The sequence below is a fragment of the Maniola jurtina genome, chromosome 20 (genome assembly GCF_905333055.1).
Source record: "Maniola jurtina chromosome 20, ilManJurt1.1, whole genome shotgun sequence".
Lineage (NCBI taxonomy): Eukaryota > Metazoa > Arthropoda > Insecta > Lepidoptera > Nymphalidae > Maniola > Maniola jurtina.
Genome location: NC_060048.1, coordinates 8,409,855 through 8,428,294, shown reverse-complemented (window position 1 = coordinate 8,428,294; position 18,440 = coordinate 8,409,855). Strand labels below are relative to the sequence as shown.

General features: G+C 35.7%; 1 protein-coding gene across 2 annotated transcripts in view; it reads right to left on the bottom strand.

The window, feature by feature from the left end:
• LOC123875960 (protein dead ringer) overlaps positions 1–16,424 on the bottom strand; it is a 172,796-nt gene extending 156,372 nt beyond the window's left edge. Inside the window, exon 1 of one of the 2 annotated variants that reach the window (XM_045922090.1) lies at positions 16,247–16,424. In XM_045922090.1, the coding sequence (XP_045778046.1) occupies positions 16,247–16,294 (48 nt within the window). In that variant the 5' untranslated portion in view covers positions 16,295–16,424. The remainder of the gene's footprint in view (positions 1–16,246) is intronic. The other variant, XM_045922089.1, reaches the window with a different exon arrangement.
• Positions 16,425–18,440: the final 2,016 nt, after the last annotated feature.

Sequence of the window (18,440 nt, the reverse complement as noted above, 5' to 3'; positions counted from 1 at the left end):
CTTTTATTTCCCTGAGCGTTTTACTACTCGACAAAACGACCAAACTAATTTGATCCCTACGCTACCTTTATACAACCCCGTTTTCCCCCAATTTTACTATACGCCACGGAGGTGGGGAAGGTCAGAGTATGTTGTGCGGGTTTAGTGGTACATTTTAGTGGTAGTAAATAATTAAGCGGATAATTTGATGAGAGGAAGCTGCCTCGGTGAAGTGTTTATGTGCGGTTGTCTAGATTGTATGACAAGGGGCTAAGGGTAATTCGCCGTAAACGGTTTGTTACAAATAAGATCCAACGTAAGAAATTACAAATATGTATATCATTGTTGGTGAAAACGCACACGATGGATTAATAGTAGCTAGGTTCCTAAGGAAAAAAACCGGCCAAGTGCGAGTCAGACTCGCGCACTGAGGGTTCCGTACTCGGGTATTTTTCCCAACATTTTGCCCGATAAATCAAAAACTATTATTCATAAAAATAAGTAGGTAAAAATCTGTTTTAGAATGTGCAGGTAAAGCCTTTTCATATGGTTCCCCACTTGGTATAGTTATCTTACTTTGGAAATTGAAACACATTTTAATTTTTTTGTGATGTAACCACAAATTCACGATTTTCGGATTTTTTTTTCCTGTACTTGTGCTATAAGATCTATCTGCCAAATTTCTAGGTCAACGAGAAGTACCTCGTAGGTTTTCGTGACAGATACGACAGACAGACAGATAGACGGACGGATGGACGGACGGACGGTACGAACAGACGGACGGTACGGAACCCTAAAAATTTACCAATTTAATTTTTTTTTTTAAAGCATCTACTAGGTAGGTAAAGCATTTACAAGTACTTAGTAGACCTAAGTAAGTAAGTAAATAGTATATCATACTAATATTATAAATGTGAATATTATATAATAAAACTATACTTGTTAGAAGATAGTACCTAGCCTTGTAAATGTAAAAGCCTTGAGGAAATACGATAAACTTGGAATATTCTACAATGTAACACAGGTAGACAATAATTAAATCAAAGCGAACTATCGATCATTCAATATCAATAGCCGGCTCGTATTACGTCTCCGGGGAAACCTGGCAAGTGCTAATACTATCCTTACCTTAGTATCAAAACATGAACTACGCTCAATGGTACGATTAAAATAATGGAAAAATTCTGTGAAATTATGGTTAGCATTGCAATAGTGTCATCGGCCTTATAGCTTAGACACGTTCAAAGACTAGAGTGATGGTGAGTTACCAAGGCTGCTAATCTATCCTTACCTTAGTATCAAAACATGAACTACGCTCAATGGTACGATCAAAATAATGGAAAAATTCTGTGAAATTATGGTTAACATTGCAATGTCATCGGCCCTATAGCCCAGACACGTTCAAAGACTAGAGTGATGGTGAGTTACCAAGGCGCTAACTGCTAGAAGCCTAGAACGTCACCCAACAACCAAAAACCAGTTTTGGGATAATTCTCCACTTTTTGAAATTAATTTGATACTTCAGTGCAGGGCAGCATTTATGATATTATGTACATACATATTTTGATAGTGTAGGATTTTTTTTTTTAATTATATAGACTAGCGCTTGGCTGCAATCAGACCTGCTAGCATGTGATGATGCAGCCTAAGATGGAACGCGCTTGCCTAGAAGTTGCCTATTCACTCTTGACTTGAAGGTACCCATATTACAGGTGGAAGGGAAAACTGTCGCCGGAAGGGCGTTCCATATCCAGATACTACAGAATATGTGGAAAATCCTAATATCTCTATGGGAAAATCTGTTTCTGACATAATAACACTTATTTCTTTGAAAGACAGAGTGGGCCTTTTCGTTGGCACAACATATAGTAGGTACACACTATGTTTAAGTTAAGTTAGTTTTTAAGTTTTATATTTTAAGTTTTATTTATTTTTTAAGTTTTATATTTTAAGCGTGTTTTGTATTACCTGTATGTTGATCCAATGAATAAATTTAATTCTATTCTATTCTATTCTAACTGTTAAAAATATAGCAACTAATATACTTGTTATTAAAAATTGTTAAAGGCAAACATAACAGCTGAACCCCTAAAATACGGATTGGACATCGGAAGACAATGAAAATATCTAATTAACCACATAATCCGCCGATATCAGTGTAAGCTCGCGGAAGCTCCTTAGCCTAAGACGATCGAGTGTCGGGTGTCTACATCGATTCGGTAGTCATATTTCCGAAACACTATCGGGTTTCGTCGTTAGACGCGTGACTAGTTTATTAATAAAACACTTTTTACACTTAGATTATGTTGAAAACTCTTTTAAGAGGGCTCTCTCCGTCACTCGTTTCATACAATCGTAGTTCCAATTTCATTTGAATATTAAGCAACCAAAGTCCATGAAATTTTGCAGACATATTCTAGAAACTAATATCTACGTCTGTGGTTTTCCAGATTTCTGTTAAAATATACGGTTTCAAAGTTACGCGGTCTTAAAAATTTTCATACAAATCTTTGAGCCCCTGTAATTTTAAAACTACATATTTTTAGAAAAATCTAAAACACCACAGACACAGATATTAGTTTCTAGAATATGTCTGCAAAATTTCATGGACTTTGGTTGCTTAATATTCAAATGAAATTGGAACTACGATTGTATGAAACGAGTGACGGAGAGAGCCCTGTTAAGCTTATAACCGAAGTAGCGACCCGCCCCGGCTTCACACAGGTAGCCTTATTACAATTGTCCTAGATATATCTAAATTTATACAAAAAAAATATAGCCTATATTACTCAAAAATAATATAGCTTTCTATTGGTGAAAGAATTATCAAAATTGGTTCAGTAGTTCCAGAGATTACTCCCTACACACAAACTTAAAAGCTTCACCTCTTTATAATATTAGTATAGATAAGGCCATGTATTCACTAAGGCCTCATTCGCAGGAGAGCTTTTTTAACGTCCGTTAAAAAAGCGTTCAAATAGAACAAATGCATTCCCAAGTACATATCTGTTCACACGTCAACGCTTTTTTAAGTTGCGCGTTGCAAGTTTTATTCCCATAAATGACTTCCGTATACTTTCCAACTACTCGTAGGTACTTAATTACTATACTTAATATTATTATGAAGAGGCTTAAAGATCTTCTTATTTGTAATCAATCAACATTGAAACTACTGAAACGATTTTAATAATTCTTTCACTATTAGAAAGTTACTTTATCGAGAATTAGTGTAACAGGCTATTTATCATTTATATGTTTACCTACCTATACATTTCGCACGAGCGTTAAGAAGAGTTGCTTTAAAACCCGGCGTTGCGCTGAAAATACAAAGTGCGCGTTAAAAAAGCGTTGACTTGTGAACAGATACTTGGGAATGCATTTGTTCTATTTGAACTCTTTTTCAACGGACGTTAAAAAACTCTCGTGCGAATGAGACCTTAACATTCTCAACGTCCAGCAGTGCATGTCTACCGATTTTTAACCCCCGACCCAAAAAGAGGGGTGTTATGAGTTTGACGTGTGTCTCTGTGTATCTGTCTGTGGCACCGTAGCTCCTAAACTAATGAACCGATTTTAATTTAGTTTTTTTTGTTTGAAATGTGGCTTGATCGATAGTTTTCTTAGCTATAATCCAAAAAAAGCCGTTTGAAAGTTATCAGCTCTTTTCTAGTTACTGTAAGCTTCACTGGTCGGGGTGTTATAATTTACACTTGTAGTTACTTTACACGTCGCATGAAATTCAGAATAGGAACCGAGTTGCAGTGTAAGACGCGTCACATTTTAATTAAGGACACTGGACAGTGCACCGATCATATCGGAACGCGATTATAATGTTCGTATGACTTCGCGAAGACCCTGCAGTGCGCGCCGTGATACCCAGTATCATTTTACATAACTCATTGTTTGCTATTACCTATTGATTCATTATTTTATATCTGTAGCTTTTCTTTTTAATTGAAAATTACACTAATATTATAAAGGCGAAAGTTTGTGTGTATGTGTGTGTATGAAAAGTATATTGAAATGAAAATTTATTTATCAAAAAGTAAGTAAGCATGCGTTTCATGGAGTCCTGGCCGCTATACTTAGGCTGGAATCTATAAAGCGCACTTTGACTTTGCTCTGACTTAAGATTGAGTTAAAACGAGACAGATTTATGTGAGAGATATAGCTCTGTCTCGTTTTAAGCAAAGTCTAAGCAAAGGCAGAGCGCGCTCTATCTCACCCTAAGACAGCCCGTATTATAGGGGCCAGTATGTCTCTTTCACGCCAAAACTACTGGACAGATTTGACTGAGAATGGAGATAGATTATACCCTAGATTAACACATAGGCTACTTTTTATCCCGGAAATCAATGAGTTCCCACGGGATTTTTAAAAAACCTATATCCACTTTATTGTTCTGCGGGCAACAGCCAACTATAAAGCGATGTAAAGCGATCATTAGCGCGTTTTACTAATGGCTACGTCACGATAAAGGCCTGGACCCACACAAAGAGCTTCGCTTCTGTTGTCATGGCTTATGCTGTACCACCACATAAATCGATAAGTCAGCTACTGGTCAGCATCAAGCTCAGAGGTCGTTTTACTGATTCCAACTGTATGCGTGTACGATTTGTAAAACATAGATATTAGTTTCTAGAATATGTCTGCAAAATTTCATGGACTATGGTTGCTTAATATTCAAATGAAATTGGAACTACGATTGTATGAAATGGTATGAAATGAGTGACATGACCATTGATAAATTAAAACCAACGATTATGACGAATTTAACGCGTAACTTCGGCAGATGAGAAGGTATAGGTACAGTGGTTTCGGCTAGCTGCCAAATCTCACATTTGGTTCTTGTCTCAATCTCAACAATGGTTTAGGCACAGACCTTAGAGTTAATTTCACCCATTTTCCAATGTAGGTTAGACTTAGAGGCATACGGAAATATTGAATACCAATTTAAAATGAACAAACATCTAATACATGCCATAAATTAGCCACAAAAGAAAATGCCTGCGACTTTCTAGAAAGCACCTAACCACATGCGATGCAAGGCTTTCGCGGCGGATTTGAATAAAACTATCACGAACAAAGTTGCCGCCTTATTATTTATACACGTGGTCCATTCATTATGGCCATGCAAATAGTGCCGGAGTACAATTAACAAATCATAGGCAGAATCCAGGGCTTGCATGACGCTTGTAAGTATTATCTAGGAAAAAGAAATATATACATAGGTAAGTGCCATCTAAGCATGTCTGTCTGTCCGTCTAAACTTAGCAGGCAGCTGTAAACTATGCAAATAGTGACCTAGGCTTCTTCCTTCTTCTGCTTCCTTCGGGATTAACTTATAAAAAAACTAAATCCATGCAGTCGAAGTAGCAATCACACGTTAGTTTGAAAAAAAAAATGAAATCTTATGCACAACATATTATTTACCTAATAGAAAACGAACGGCTAATTTTGGTCAATTGATTAATCTGCAAATGTACCTAGGGTAAATCCACCAAATGCATGACAGGTACGGTACATATTTCGAATTCATCTCGACTTGTCGAACTTGTAGGTAGTTCAGTTATTTCCCTTGTGTTTGCTATAAAGTGGCTGTTAATCAATAATGAACGAAATCGATCGTCATTCATTAAAATTAAAAGAAATAATAATATTATGTACCTAGTTAAAATAAAACCGTTATCCGTTAACCAACATCAGTTCCAATTAACACTATTAATAGGAATGCGATATTAAGCAATAGGAAATAGGTACTTTCCTATAAAATAATTTGTTCCTTTTATAATGCGGGTACCCGCAAACTGTCTTGTTTAAAACCATAACGTTACGACTCAATAAAATTTTCTGATTGAAATACGAACTTTATTGGAATTGATTAAAGTTTATTATCGATTGTCAAAGTAATACATTCAATATTCAATTAATCGCACTTAATATCGAAATTGTATGAATTAAAATAGTTCTAGAAAAAAGTCATCAGCGAACATTGTCAAAAATTGCTACGGGTTTACATTTTGATACAAGCTTTTGCTCGCGGCTTTGCGCAAATTTTTTTCGTTTCGATGATGCATTGCGTTTTGGGGCGGCCGCTGCTTTTGATCGCTATATTAAAATCGCGTGATTAAGCATTCGGTTGCGGCAACGAGCTTCCGAAAATCGATTTGATGGCTGCGACTGGAGATTGTATACGTGTGCTGAGTGGAGCATACAAATGGGGAATGAAGCATCTGAAACACAACTAAATCGCCGCATATCGACGCGAAAAGCATCGTGTTTGCTATGGCCCTTACTGAGGCTTTGGCATACCATGCTCAAAAGTCGCCTAAACGCGTTGCAGCATCGGAAAATCACTCGCTTAGTTATAAAAGTACTTCTTTCTTTCTTTCTTCTCTCTGGGCTGGTTTCCGCACTTAAACGTTTCCGTCTGTTGTGCGTGCGTTGCCCCTCTCCGCCCAAGTCTTCACTCCAGCCATCCAAGCTCGCAAATAAATAAAAGTACTTATTGTGTGTGAGTCGATGAAACTGGGTTAAAGCGGATTATACCTACCTACTTACTAACATAATATTATGGTATTTTGTTGATATATTCATCATGCACGTTCAAATCAAATTAGATGCGAATAAACTATCTTCATAAGATCATCAGATAGACAGGATTTATTCAAGATTTTATTAATAGAATATTGCGCTGCCATTGTGAGATATAATAAGTTTCAAAGGTCGCCATCTTACACACCGTGTCGTTATCATGTTTGTTGAACGTGATCACATCGATATTTATTATTATTTACATTTCAAAAAACATAATATCACACTAATATTATAAAGGAGAAAGTTTGTATGTGTGTGTGTGTGTGTGTGTGTGTATGTTTGTTACTCCTTCACGCAAAAACTACTGAACGGATTGGGCTGGAATTTAGAATGGAGATAGATTATACCCTGGATTAGCACATAGGCTACTTTTTATCCTCCTTTAGAGTTCCCACGGGAAATTTAAAAAACCTTCATCCACGCAAACGAAGTCGCGGGCATCAGCTAGTTTTAAATAAACATAATATTCTGGGTGTTATTTTTATGATAATGCTTGATTCATTTTGCAATTACATTTGTTTTCAAGTGTGTTATTAAAAAGTATAGTTTTTCCATCTAACTATAATGTATTTACTTCCTGAAAACTTATAATACTTACTTATATATACTTCTGTATACCTAACTCTGTGATTAAGATCGAAAATATTTAGTACCTACCTGGATTCATTTTGCAGTAAGTCCATACGAATCTTACTTAAATGCGAAAGTGTGTCTGGTTGTCGGTTTGCTAGCTTTTCATGGCCCATTCGTTTAATTTATTTTAAGAGATACCTTGCATCCTGTGGACAGATATAGGCTAAGTATATTTTGTCCCGAAAATCTAAAAGTTGAAATGACATGGATAAAGTCGTGGCCTGCGGGCATCATCAAAAAATAAATTGGACAACTGATTATAACAGACAATAGAGACTAGACTCTATTTGACGTCACGATACACGTCGGTGTGACGGTAGGCCGTAATAACCCACGCAACCTTTCCTTTATAAATATTGTATGTCGATATGATTATTTACGACAGATATTATATTGCATATAAATAAGAGATAAACCATCATGCTCGACTCCAATGTAAAGATTGGTGACAAAGGTGCCTTTGTCGAGTCAGCCATTTTATTTGTATGCAAATCAATAGTTCAACAAAGGAGATTTTTATATCGAATCGGATGATAGGAAAAAAAGGATGACGCGTGACAATCTTGTGCAATAAAAAACCCCATCATTTTAATGATTATAGTTATGGGTATTCTGAAATCGTAGAATAAAACTTCTTCAGTAGGTAATCTTTCATCAAGAACACATTCACGCATTTTAGAAAAAAAAATATTGTACTTACTACCTAAATCTCTTATTGAATAAAAAATACAACAAACTACAGTATCTGAAAGTTAGTAGTAAGTTAGTTAGGTTATGGATGAACAACCATATTGTAATCCAAACCGCTTGTCTCGCTTGCTTTTCTCCAGTAAGACAAAGATAGCCCGCGACTAGATTTAAGTTTTAATTCAATATCTAAATGTAGTAAACATGGATTCGATTCCTGTAACTAACTAGTTACTAGCAGGTAGGTAACTACTAAGTATCAGGAATTGCTGCTCCATAAAGGTCATATTAGGATTTTTTAGAGTTCCGTACCTCAAAAAGAAAAACGGAACCCTTATAGGATCACTTTGTTGTCTGTCTGTCTGTCTGTCTATCTGTCTTTCCGTCTGTCAGTCTGTCATGTCTGTCATATCTGTCAAGAAAACCTATAGGGCACTTCTCCTTGACCTATAATCATGAAATTTGGAAAGTATAAGTAGCTCTTATAGCACAAGTAAAGTAAAACATCCAGTGATTTTTTGGTTGCATCTAAAAAAATGTGTTTCAATTTTCAAACTAAGATAACTATACCACGTGGGGTATCATAATTTATGAAAGGGATTTGCCTGTACATTCTAAAACAGATATTTTTATTTATTTTTATGCATACCTAATAGTTTTTGATTTATCGTGCAAAATGTCTGAAAAAATACCCGAGTACGGAATCCTCGGTGCGCGAGTCTGGCTCGCACTTGGCCGGGTTTTTTCTTCTAAAATACCTTCTTTTTATGCAATGGCTGACGCAAAATACGGTAGTTAAGGTGCGTGCGGGCAGAATGGGCACGCGACCAGGTAGCAACACAATCACCTGCCATAATGTTTGACACCACACGTCACAGCCATTGTAACTTGTAAGCTTTAACTGTGATGTGGTGCATTTTTTGCTCCATTTAGGGAAAAAATTAAACCTTGGAAACCCCTTTCGAGGTTTAATAGACTACAACTGTGAAGTATTGGAAATGAAGGAGTAGGTGTAGGTAGATTTACCTACAAGCAACATGATTTACCTAAAAATATACCTAACCCTTGTAAGTAATTTTGTAAGCTTCGACAAATAACAGCCTGATATAGCATAGGAAAAATCTTTTGATTTCATTGTAAGCTAAAGTAACTCTGATATGTCACATTTTTTTGCTAAATTAAAAAAAAACTCAATATGGCTAATGAGGAACGACTAAAAGAAATATTATGGAAAAGTACGATCATAGGAGCATTTACCTCAAGAACATTCGAAGGAATTTTTAAATTAGGAATTTTAAGTTTTTTATATTTTTTTAGAGATATAACCAGATAGAAGAAAACAGTTCTTGATTCTTTTAAAAATACCCAACTCGTCGGAATATATTACATAATAATATTATTATGTCCATAGGCCTATAAATACTCATTATGTCCTACATCTAACCAATTTGTGAAGCTATTCATCACCTGATTTAAGTAATTAGCTTAAGTTTGTAGTAGGTAAGTAAATACTAATTTGATCAGGTCATTATTAATTATTATTTACAGAATACTCTACCCTCCTGGCTCCCACCTATTAAATGAATATCCAAACAAAACTTAACTCATCCAACTTAGACAGATCCTCGGTTTAAAAAGTCGGTAAAATACCTACCTACCTAGGTACTGGACAAAGAGCTTGAATTATTGGAGCATCAACCTATCTATAATCTTATTAAGAGACTAGCTGTGCCCGCGACTTCGTTCGCGTGGAATAGTGACTTTTCGGGCAGCATAATGTTCGCCGTGATTCTTTAAATTGACATAACTTTTTTATTTATGAACCGATTGAGATGAAATAAACACTAAATGTTAAGTGAAGCTTACTACAATATATTAGTGAAAACCGTATCTAAATCGAATAAGCCGTTTCTGATATTAGCGTGCACAAACACACAGACAAACAGACAAAAAAAAATTAATTACAATTTCGGGTTCGGCATCGATATAATAACAACCCCTGCTACTTTTTTTTTATATATTTCCATTGTACAGACACCACTTTTCTACAATTTTTTATTGTATATATAGATAGAAGTAACTCTGACGCGCTACGTCTATTGCGTTTCGAGAGACAGGTTGATACTATTTATGTAAAAATATTATGTCGAGTATATATATTTTTTCGTAGAATCAGAGATCCGATTTTAAATAGCGGCCACCACGTGTCGAAAAGTGTTGTCAGCAAGCAAAAAATAATTCGAGAGAGTCGCCAATTATTTCAATTAATGAAACGTCGCGCGGGCGTCGACAGGAAAAGGAAGCCCGAGCTTCTCTCTGGAGCTAACTTTAGTGAGTGACAGCTAGGTTTGATTAATTAATTTGCGGCTCTATCTGAGAGGGGATAATAAATCGTCCGTGCCTTGCCTCCCGTGAGATGTCGCCATCGTCGCTAGGATGATTGACTCAAACAAACGCTATGTGTGTCTAGACTTTTGACCGAAATAACCTGCTAACGATGTCTTATACAGGTAAGATGTCTTAGAGATATATTAGGTACTGGAGCAGCAATATCCCGCAAAATACTCGCCTAATTAATTTGCAGCCCCATCTGAGAGGGGATAAAATCGTCCGCGCCATGCCTCCCATGACCCATGAGATGTCGCCATCTTCACTGAGATGATTGATTCTAACAAAAACTGTAAGTAGGTACCTATAGATGCCTAGACTTCGGACCGAAATAAACTGCTAAAACCATAGAGATGTCCTGTTACTAGAGCAGCAATGTCCCGCAAAATACTCACCTAATTGATGTACATTTTACAAATTCAACAGCCGTGCTTTGTCATTCACTAAAATCTAAATTGTCATTGTTTTGGAGTTTAAATGAAGCTTAAAGTTAATGAGTAACAGCTAGGTTTGATTAATTAATTTGCGACCCCTAACTGAGAGGGGATAATAATTCATTCGTGCCTTGCCTCCCGTGAGATGTCGCCATCGTCGCTGGAATGATTGACTCAAACAAACACTATGTGTGTCTAGACTTTTGACCGAAATAACCTGCTAACGATGTCTTAAATACAGGTAAAGCCATAGATTTGTCGTGTTTCTAGAACAGCGATTTCCCGCTAAATACTCGCTTGCTTTATCATCCACGCTTTGAAATTGTTATTTCATAATGACTTTCATTGTATTTTTTTTTCATCTTGTAATTTTATATATAAGTGTTCGTAAAAGCTTATATGAGCTTAAATTGAAAACATATTATTCAAATTATTGAAATTCACCAAAGCGGAGTGGAAACCTGTGTATTTGATTAGTCAATTTTTTGTCTCTCAGATAACATGATAAGTGAATGAACGACTTCATTATAACACATATCTATGATTATAACTTAACCTATTAAGTTAGATCATGCAACAGCAAACCAAGGTGTCACAAAAGCGCGTCATTCACAAAAATCACAAAGATTCCAAGCTTAAAGCTGACTAAACACGACTCTTCAGAGCAAACGCACCCTAAAAGTCTTTAGAAAAACTCGGGTGTACAATAAAATGTTTATTATTTAAAAGCTTGCAATTGCGACTGGCGCGATTTTTTGACGCCTAATGTATAAGGTTCGTTGCTCCATAAACTAACTCAATGGGTTAAATTATAATGAAGTCGTCACATTCACTTCCGTTAGATCATTAAACTTAGAATTTATTTCGAGAATATGTTAGTTTGCGAATTTCACAGCTAAGTATTTGGTAAGTAGGTACTTGAAAGTCTATGCCTAATCACACCTGATTGTCTGTTTTATGATACTTGCCTTTCACATTGAGATAAGTAAATAAATTCTTCTAATTTGATACTTACCTATTTAATAAATTCTATGAGTGAGAAGTGTTTGGTAATTTCGGCTACCTACTAATTTTTTTTTTAAATTATTTACTTGTTACATACCAAAGATACTACCTATTATAAAACTCCAGATAGGTAAATTACCTATTTGGAGGTAACTTAAAATACTCATTGAAGTACCTATTTAAGTATTTTTAACCCCCGACCCAAAAAGAGGGGTGTTATAAGTTTGACGTGTGTATCTGTCTGTGGCATCGTAGCGCCTAAACGAATGAACCGATTTTAATTTAGTTTTTTTTGTTTGAAATGTGGCTTGATCGAGAGTGTTCTTAGCTATAATCCAAGAAAATCGGTTCAGCCGTTTGAAAGTTATCAGCTCTTTTCTAGTTACTGTAACCTTCACTTGTCGGGGGTGTTATATTACACTTGTAAAAAGTGAAGACAACACGCTAGTGACACGGACTACATATTGTTAAAACGTACGCGAAGGTTAAAATGGTAACCGGGGAATGAGATGGGGGGTTTCGTAGCGTCATTCAGCTCTTATAAAATAACGAAGGTTTAGCACCCGCTGGCTCGTTATAGTGGTTTTGGAACTCAGTCGTTTCATTTTACCTATTTGGATGAGGGTTTTCTATGTAATAGCGGCCGCCCATCATGAAACACTAACACAAAAAGTAAAGTTTGAATATTATAATACCTACCAATTTAAACTGCAAAGAAGCCATAGAGAAGTGATAAAAGAAAACGTAGATAGATCTATTTAAATGAATAACAAAAGGCTTCCGATTAAGTACGGATAAGTAAATACTAGAAAGGTTGTTACCTACCTAATAGGTACACTGGCTTGCCTCAATTCAAGCGGGATTGAGAATAATTAAATAGGAGCATACAACTCAGACTTATAAAGTTAACTGGCTTCTTGATCTCATTAAGAATTCCTAGACTGGACTTGAACAATACAAACAAGTATCTAAGTACTTATTATTATTCATTATGCACCGCTGAAAACGTCCTCAAGGCTAGTTCAGACATGCGGAGTACTTACGCGCGGATGCAAACCGCGGAATTGCTGTAAATGTCCTTATTCAAGCGTGGTGAGCATTAATTAAAAGAGATGCGAGTTGATATACCTACACCTCTTTTCGCCTCGATGATTTACCTCGATTTACAATCCAAGAGGACAGAAATACTTACATACATATATAAAAACTCTGCATAATCGAAATCTAAATAGGTACCTACTTAAACTTATGGAAAGAAAATTCCTGACATGAGTCAATCAACGCCCAGGCCAAACTCTTGGACTTAGAAAGGTGAAATTTCCCTTTATAATGCAGACAAGGAATAAGGTCGAATTTTTCAAAATTCCCACGGGACACGAAATAAAGAGGATTTATATTTTCACTCTGCGAAGGCCGAAGCCATGGGTGGTCGCTAGGTATTTATCCCTCCTCCGATCCTCGCGATCGGTCAGTGCGGTTTACATACGCGTTGATTTCGTTGTGTCCAAACTAGGCCTTAAGGTCGGACCTTAATGATCCAGCACGACTGAAAAATTCACAAGCAACTTTGATGCAGGTAAAGCATCGATACATCGATAAGCGGAGTGGAGCGGAGATGATGAGCTTTATAAGTAAGAGTATTATCGCCAGCATCGGTCCATCTTGCTGGAGGACACCCCACTCTCGCTTAGTGCCTAGGTAGGTACTTAAGTACCGGGCCTTTGCAATGCACATTTTTTACGACAAAGACCCATCAAGGACCTTACTGATTAGGTCTGAACTCTGAACCTACAGTAAGTATAACAGAATAGGTACCTACCTGCAAAGATCTTACCGATGAATAATAAAAATAGACAGGTCGATAATATTAGATACTTATCAAACAATTCTGGGAAAAGGCATAAAGTCATTTACCGATTAGTGTTTCAACAAAAGCCAAAAAAAAACATTTTTACATTATTCATTCACAAGTAAAGAATTCCAATAAATAAACAATGCCAGGTTCCTAAGCCATCGCAGATGGGAAAGTACCATCCCGTAATAAAACCCGAACCAGAGAGGTATCATTTTACTAGAAGTGACGATGTCTTGCAAAAGGAAAACGGTCTCAACCACATGAACTGAACAAAAGCAATTCGAAAGAATATACTACTATCTCTGCCGTCCGAAGCAATGTAAATTAAACTGTAATACAATGTGGATAAGTCTTCTTTTACAATAATTCGAAATGATGGGTCACTGCCCATCGAAGCAGCGAAAATCTTACGCTTCTTTAACATTTCCATATTCCACATTTTGATTTCTTTGATCTCAAAATATGTTATTGAACCTGGTGAATAAGAGGACCAGTCATACTTTTTATTACTGAGCGTGTCGATTACGGTATATTGAAGGCAACCATCTTTGATTAGCCAAAACTCTCTCGCTATTAGCTAAATTGCATCGTTGCATGCAAACACCATAAATTCAGCCAAACTACAATTTATTGAGATTAATGAATTGTGGCAATGATTGATGCAGCTTTTCCGCAATTGATTAGCAATAAAATATGATTTCCTACTGATCCTGCTTTAACTGAATCTACATACCTATATCATAGAAATCATACATACATACATATTATTACGATTTAAAATTACTATCGTTATCATACTAACCCTAAAAAAGACAGAGGCATTTCTCTTTCTTTTTTACGGTTCCATAAAAGCAGTGTACCAAAACTAAGCCTCCGCTGTCCGTCCGTCTGTCCGTCTATCTGTCTGTCTACCAGTGGGCTGTATCTCATGACCCGTAATAGGTAGAGTTGAAATTTTCAGTGTGTAGGTATTTTAACGTTATAAGTTATAACTAGATAGCAATGAAAATTAGACCAATTTTTTTTGGCAAATTTAAAAATGACCACCATGTATTTACATTTAAAAAAAGTGCATAATCCTGTAAGACGGTACGGAGCCCTATGAAAAAAAACCTGCTTTTTTATGTCCGGTTTTTTTTTATATGAGTGTGCCTTTCCGACGCCTGATGTTATCAATAAAGTTATCCTCTCCATATCTATAACTCAATGACTCCGGCTCCGAAATTGTTATTAATAATAATCACATTGACGCCATTTTGGTTTTTGCTGAAATCCGCCGACGCGACGCGATCTCTTGCAACACATGTGCAAACTAACCGCATTTAAAGTTTTTTTGTTTTATTTCCAAAAATAGATAGACTTTATACTTTTCTATCATTTATCAACTTAAATATTCCTCTTATTAAGTCAGCACATTTTTTCCATAATATTGTAACTTTCGAGGGGAGGTTTGGAACGTATGGACCACATGGCGATTAATAAAATCAAATCAGCTACTAAGTAAGTATAAAGTAAGTTGTCTTTTTATAAAACTTTGATATAATTTTGTTTAAGATTAGGTTTTTAGGTAGATTAATAGGTACCTACCTAATAAGTAACACATACCTAGTTATGCAAATATGACAATTATTAAATAAAGTTTTAAAAACAAGCAATGAATGACATTTCCTATAGTAAATAAATACCTAGGTAGTATTTAGGTATGTACTTAGTAGTGATTCATTAAAAATACGTACACCGTAAAACTGATAAGAATGAAGGTGTCAGTAGGTAATATCAATAATATTGAAAAATAGGTGTACCTATACGTAGAAATATAAGTGGGTGTGATTGTATCTTAAATATAAATATCAAAAATCTAGTTTGAATCGGCAAGACCGATGCGACACAAAAATAGGCTTTAAAACTTTTTTGTAGAAAGTTTTTTTCTAATATAGGCAGGCCTACCTGCCTGAAGGAGAAACCTACCTGTGCTTACACAGGTATTTTACATAGCATAACAATAGCAGAGTAGCTTCAATTTGCTAACAGTCATTGTTTTGAACGAGTTTTTTATTATCAATGCAGGTATAGGTGCCTAAATAAGATAAGGATGCATATTCAGTTATTGGGTAGGTTATCTCTCTATCTTAGGTAGGTAGGTACCTACTATGTTTTATCGAAATTTATGAATGAGTAGCTATTCTTATATTTAAGTAGGTATAACTATAATTATTATATCACATTCTTTGTGACCCAGTTGCTATAAAATTAGGTAAGTATTGACTTTAGACACAAGCTAAAATAGAATAAATTCTTAATCTTATAATTTTAAGTTAATTGCTTAGTTGCCTATCTATGTACCTAAGTAACATTCACAAATGATTTGACAGGTCATGGTGCATCTGAGGATATTACCAAGTTGAGACTAAAAGTTGATTGCAATGTTGTTGCGACGGCTTGCGTCCGTTGCTATGGTAAATGGCATAGGTACCTAACTAATTTCCCTTACAAAATCTTAACTTTACAAAATAGCGTTGAGCTCTGTAAGCTGTACTAAGTAATTTAAGAATTGAAACAAGGTTTTGAGAAATGACGGTTTTTGCGTGTAATGTATATGTGGTCAAATAGCTGTAAACAAATGTGAAAACACCACGTTGTTGACGGTTACGTGCAAAACTTGACTTACCACAGGGCTATCGTCTCCAAGGTCCGAGTCACGGTCGGCGTCGGCCATGGCGTACGCCGGCACCGGCTCACGGTTCTTCACCCGAATCTTGGCGGTTTTGGAAACACGGGGACGACAACACGCCACACAGAGGCACGTGTTCACACGCTCACACACGCACGGTACATGCAATGCAGTTCGCACGGTTTTCGGTACGATACGAGCGTTACCGTAGCTCGCACGGAATGGTATGGCGAGCCGGTACCGCAGCGCCCCCTCTCTGCGGAGACTCCGCCCCAAGGCGTCTCGCGTCACGGCGAATCAAACCGCGCGATATCAAACTGATATTTCTGTTATACGCTCCGCCCGCTACGGTTATATTGTTTTTATTCGAGCTATTAAAACAATTGATTCGCGCGGCATCGATTTGTGATTGATAGCGAGACGCGATATTGACTGCGCTCGCCTTCTTCGTTTGTTTATGATAACGAGGTTATGCGGAAATCGAAGTGAATGTCGCATACTTACCAATAATTAAGGATAGGTTACCTATCGTTTCCTGCATACCTAATAACGGTAGGTAAGTTAGTATTATCAGTTATGAATGTTATGTTAATTAAGCTATTTTCATATTGTTTGTTGTAATTTATAGGGTTTCTCTTGAGTTAGGAGTTAAGTAGGTGGTTACTTATATTTAATTAATGGTAGGTAGGTACCTACTCGCTTAGTCACCTGTTTGCATGGGAGTTTGGGCCAAGAGTGTACACTCACGAAAAATAAGACTTTTATTTTTTAGAAAAATTAAAGAATTAAGAAGAATTAAAATTTTTAACACCGTATCTACTACCGTTTTAAAAAAGTTGCATTTGGATAGGTAAGAATATTTATTATTTAAAAAATCAATTATGTACCTAAACTAAATGTGAAATAATTAATACGAAATGTAAATAAACTTACAGGGTGACTGAAAATGCGATACATTCCTTGCAAGGGGTAAAAGTAGAGCTCATTTGCAGATAGCTTTGTGAAATGTACCATATCCGAATTTGGTTAAGTCCTTAAATCTGAGATATTCAAAATTTAAGAATTTCAATCGAAACCCCCAGTTTTCAACTTATAATGTTCACTCAAATCAATATTTTAGGATCGAACCCAAATTATACCTACTTACCTAAAAGTAAGTGAAATTTATTTAGTAAATTTGTAAATACGTAAGTACTAAGAAAGCTTACAATTGACTTACCTACCTACTGAAAGTGTATAAGTAAATGACGAACAGCAAATATAGAGAACTGCTAAACAAAAGTAGGTAGGTAGGTACCTAGTGTAAGTGTTAGGTTCAGACAAGACTACAAGAGCAATTAATACGCCCGCCAGATCAATCGCTTGTCGAATTGCACTGGACTGTTTGTTTGATGGTCCAAATAACAAACTATAAACCTTATGTTTATTTGTAGATGCATTGTTTGAAAAGGGAATCGCTAAATAGGTATGCACCTAATTACTTACTTAAGTACCTATTTTTTTATTAACTTGTAGGAAAAACTAACAAAAAAACTAAGTAGTACGTCACACTTAACAGCAACTTTATAACTAGGTATATCGTAAGATTTAGAAACAATAAAATTTAAGTGCACAATAAATAGTAAGTAGGTAGGTAGGTACTTAGATAAAATCTCCTTGTAAATAACATTAGATAACAATGTTGAATAAATTAATAGAAAACAGACGGATAAATAATTAAGTAGTAGCATAAGAATTAATTTTACTATTTTGTTTTGAACACCAATTTACTTAATTAGACAGCTTTCAATATTTGGTTTCACTTTCCTACACCTCCTCTTTCAAATAACAAAATTTACCTAAGTAGGTAGGTACCTTATATTCATGAGTCTATGAGGTAAAGGATTTTAATTGTTAAGTATAGTATTTTAAGATATACTGGTGGCGTAAATATATTTTTAGGGAATTTGAAACTAATTAAAAATCTAATAGATCTTTATAATAAGTAGGTAGATAAGTAGGTAAGTGCAGTAAAATTAAGACGGAATGAAATATGATATAAATTATGTAAACTAAGTATTTATTATACAGAGCGATGCAGTCGCATAAGCGACCCAGCTCTTTAAATAAAGATTTAAAAAAAAATTGGTAATTGCCTAATGAAACTGTAACTGAAACCCTAACCATATTTTGGAAGTAGGTACCTACAGAA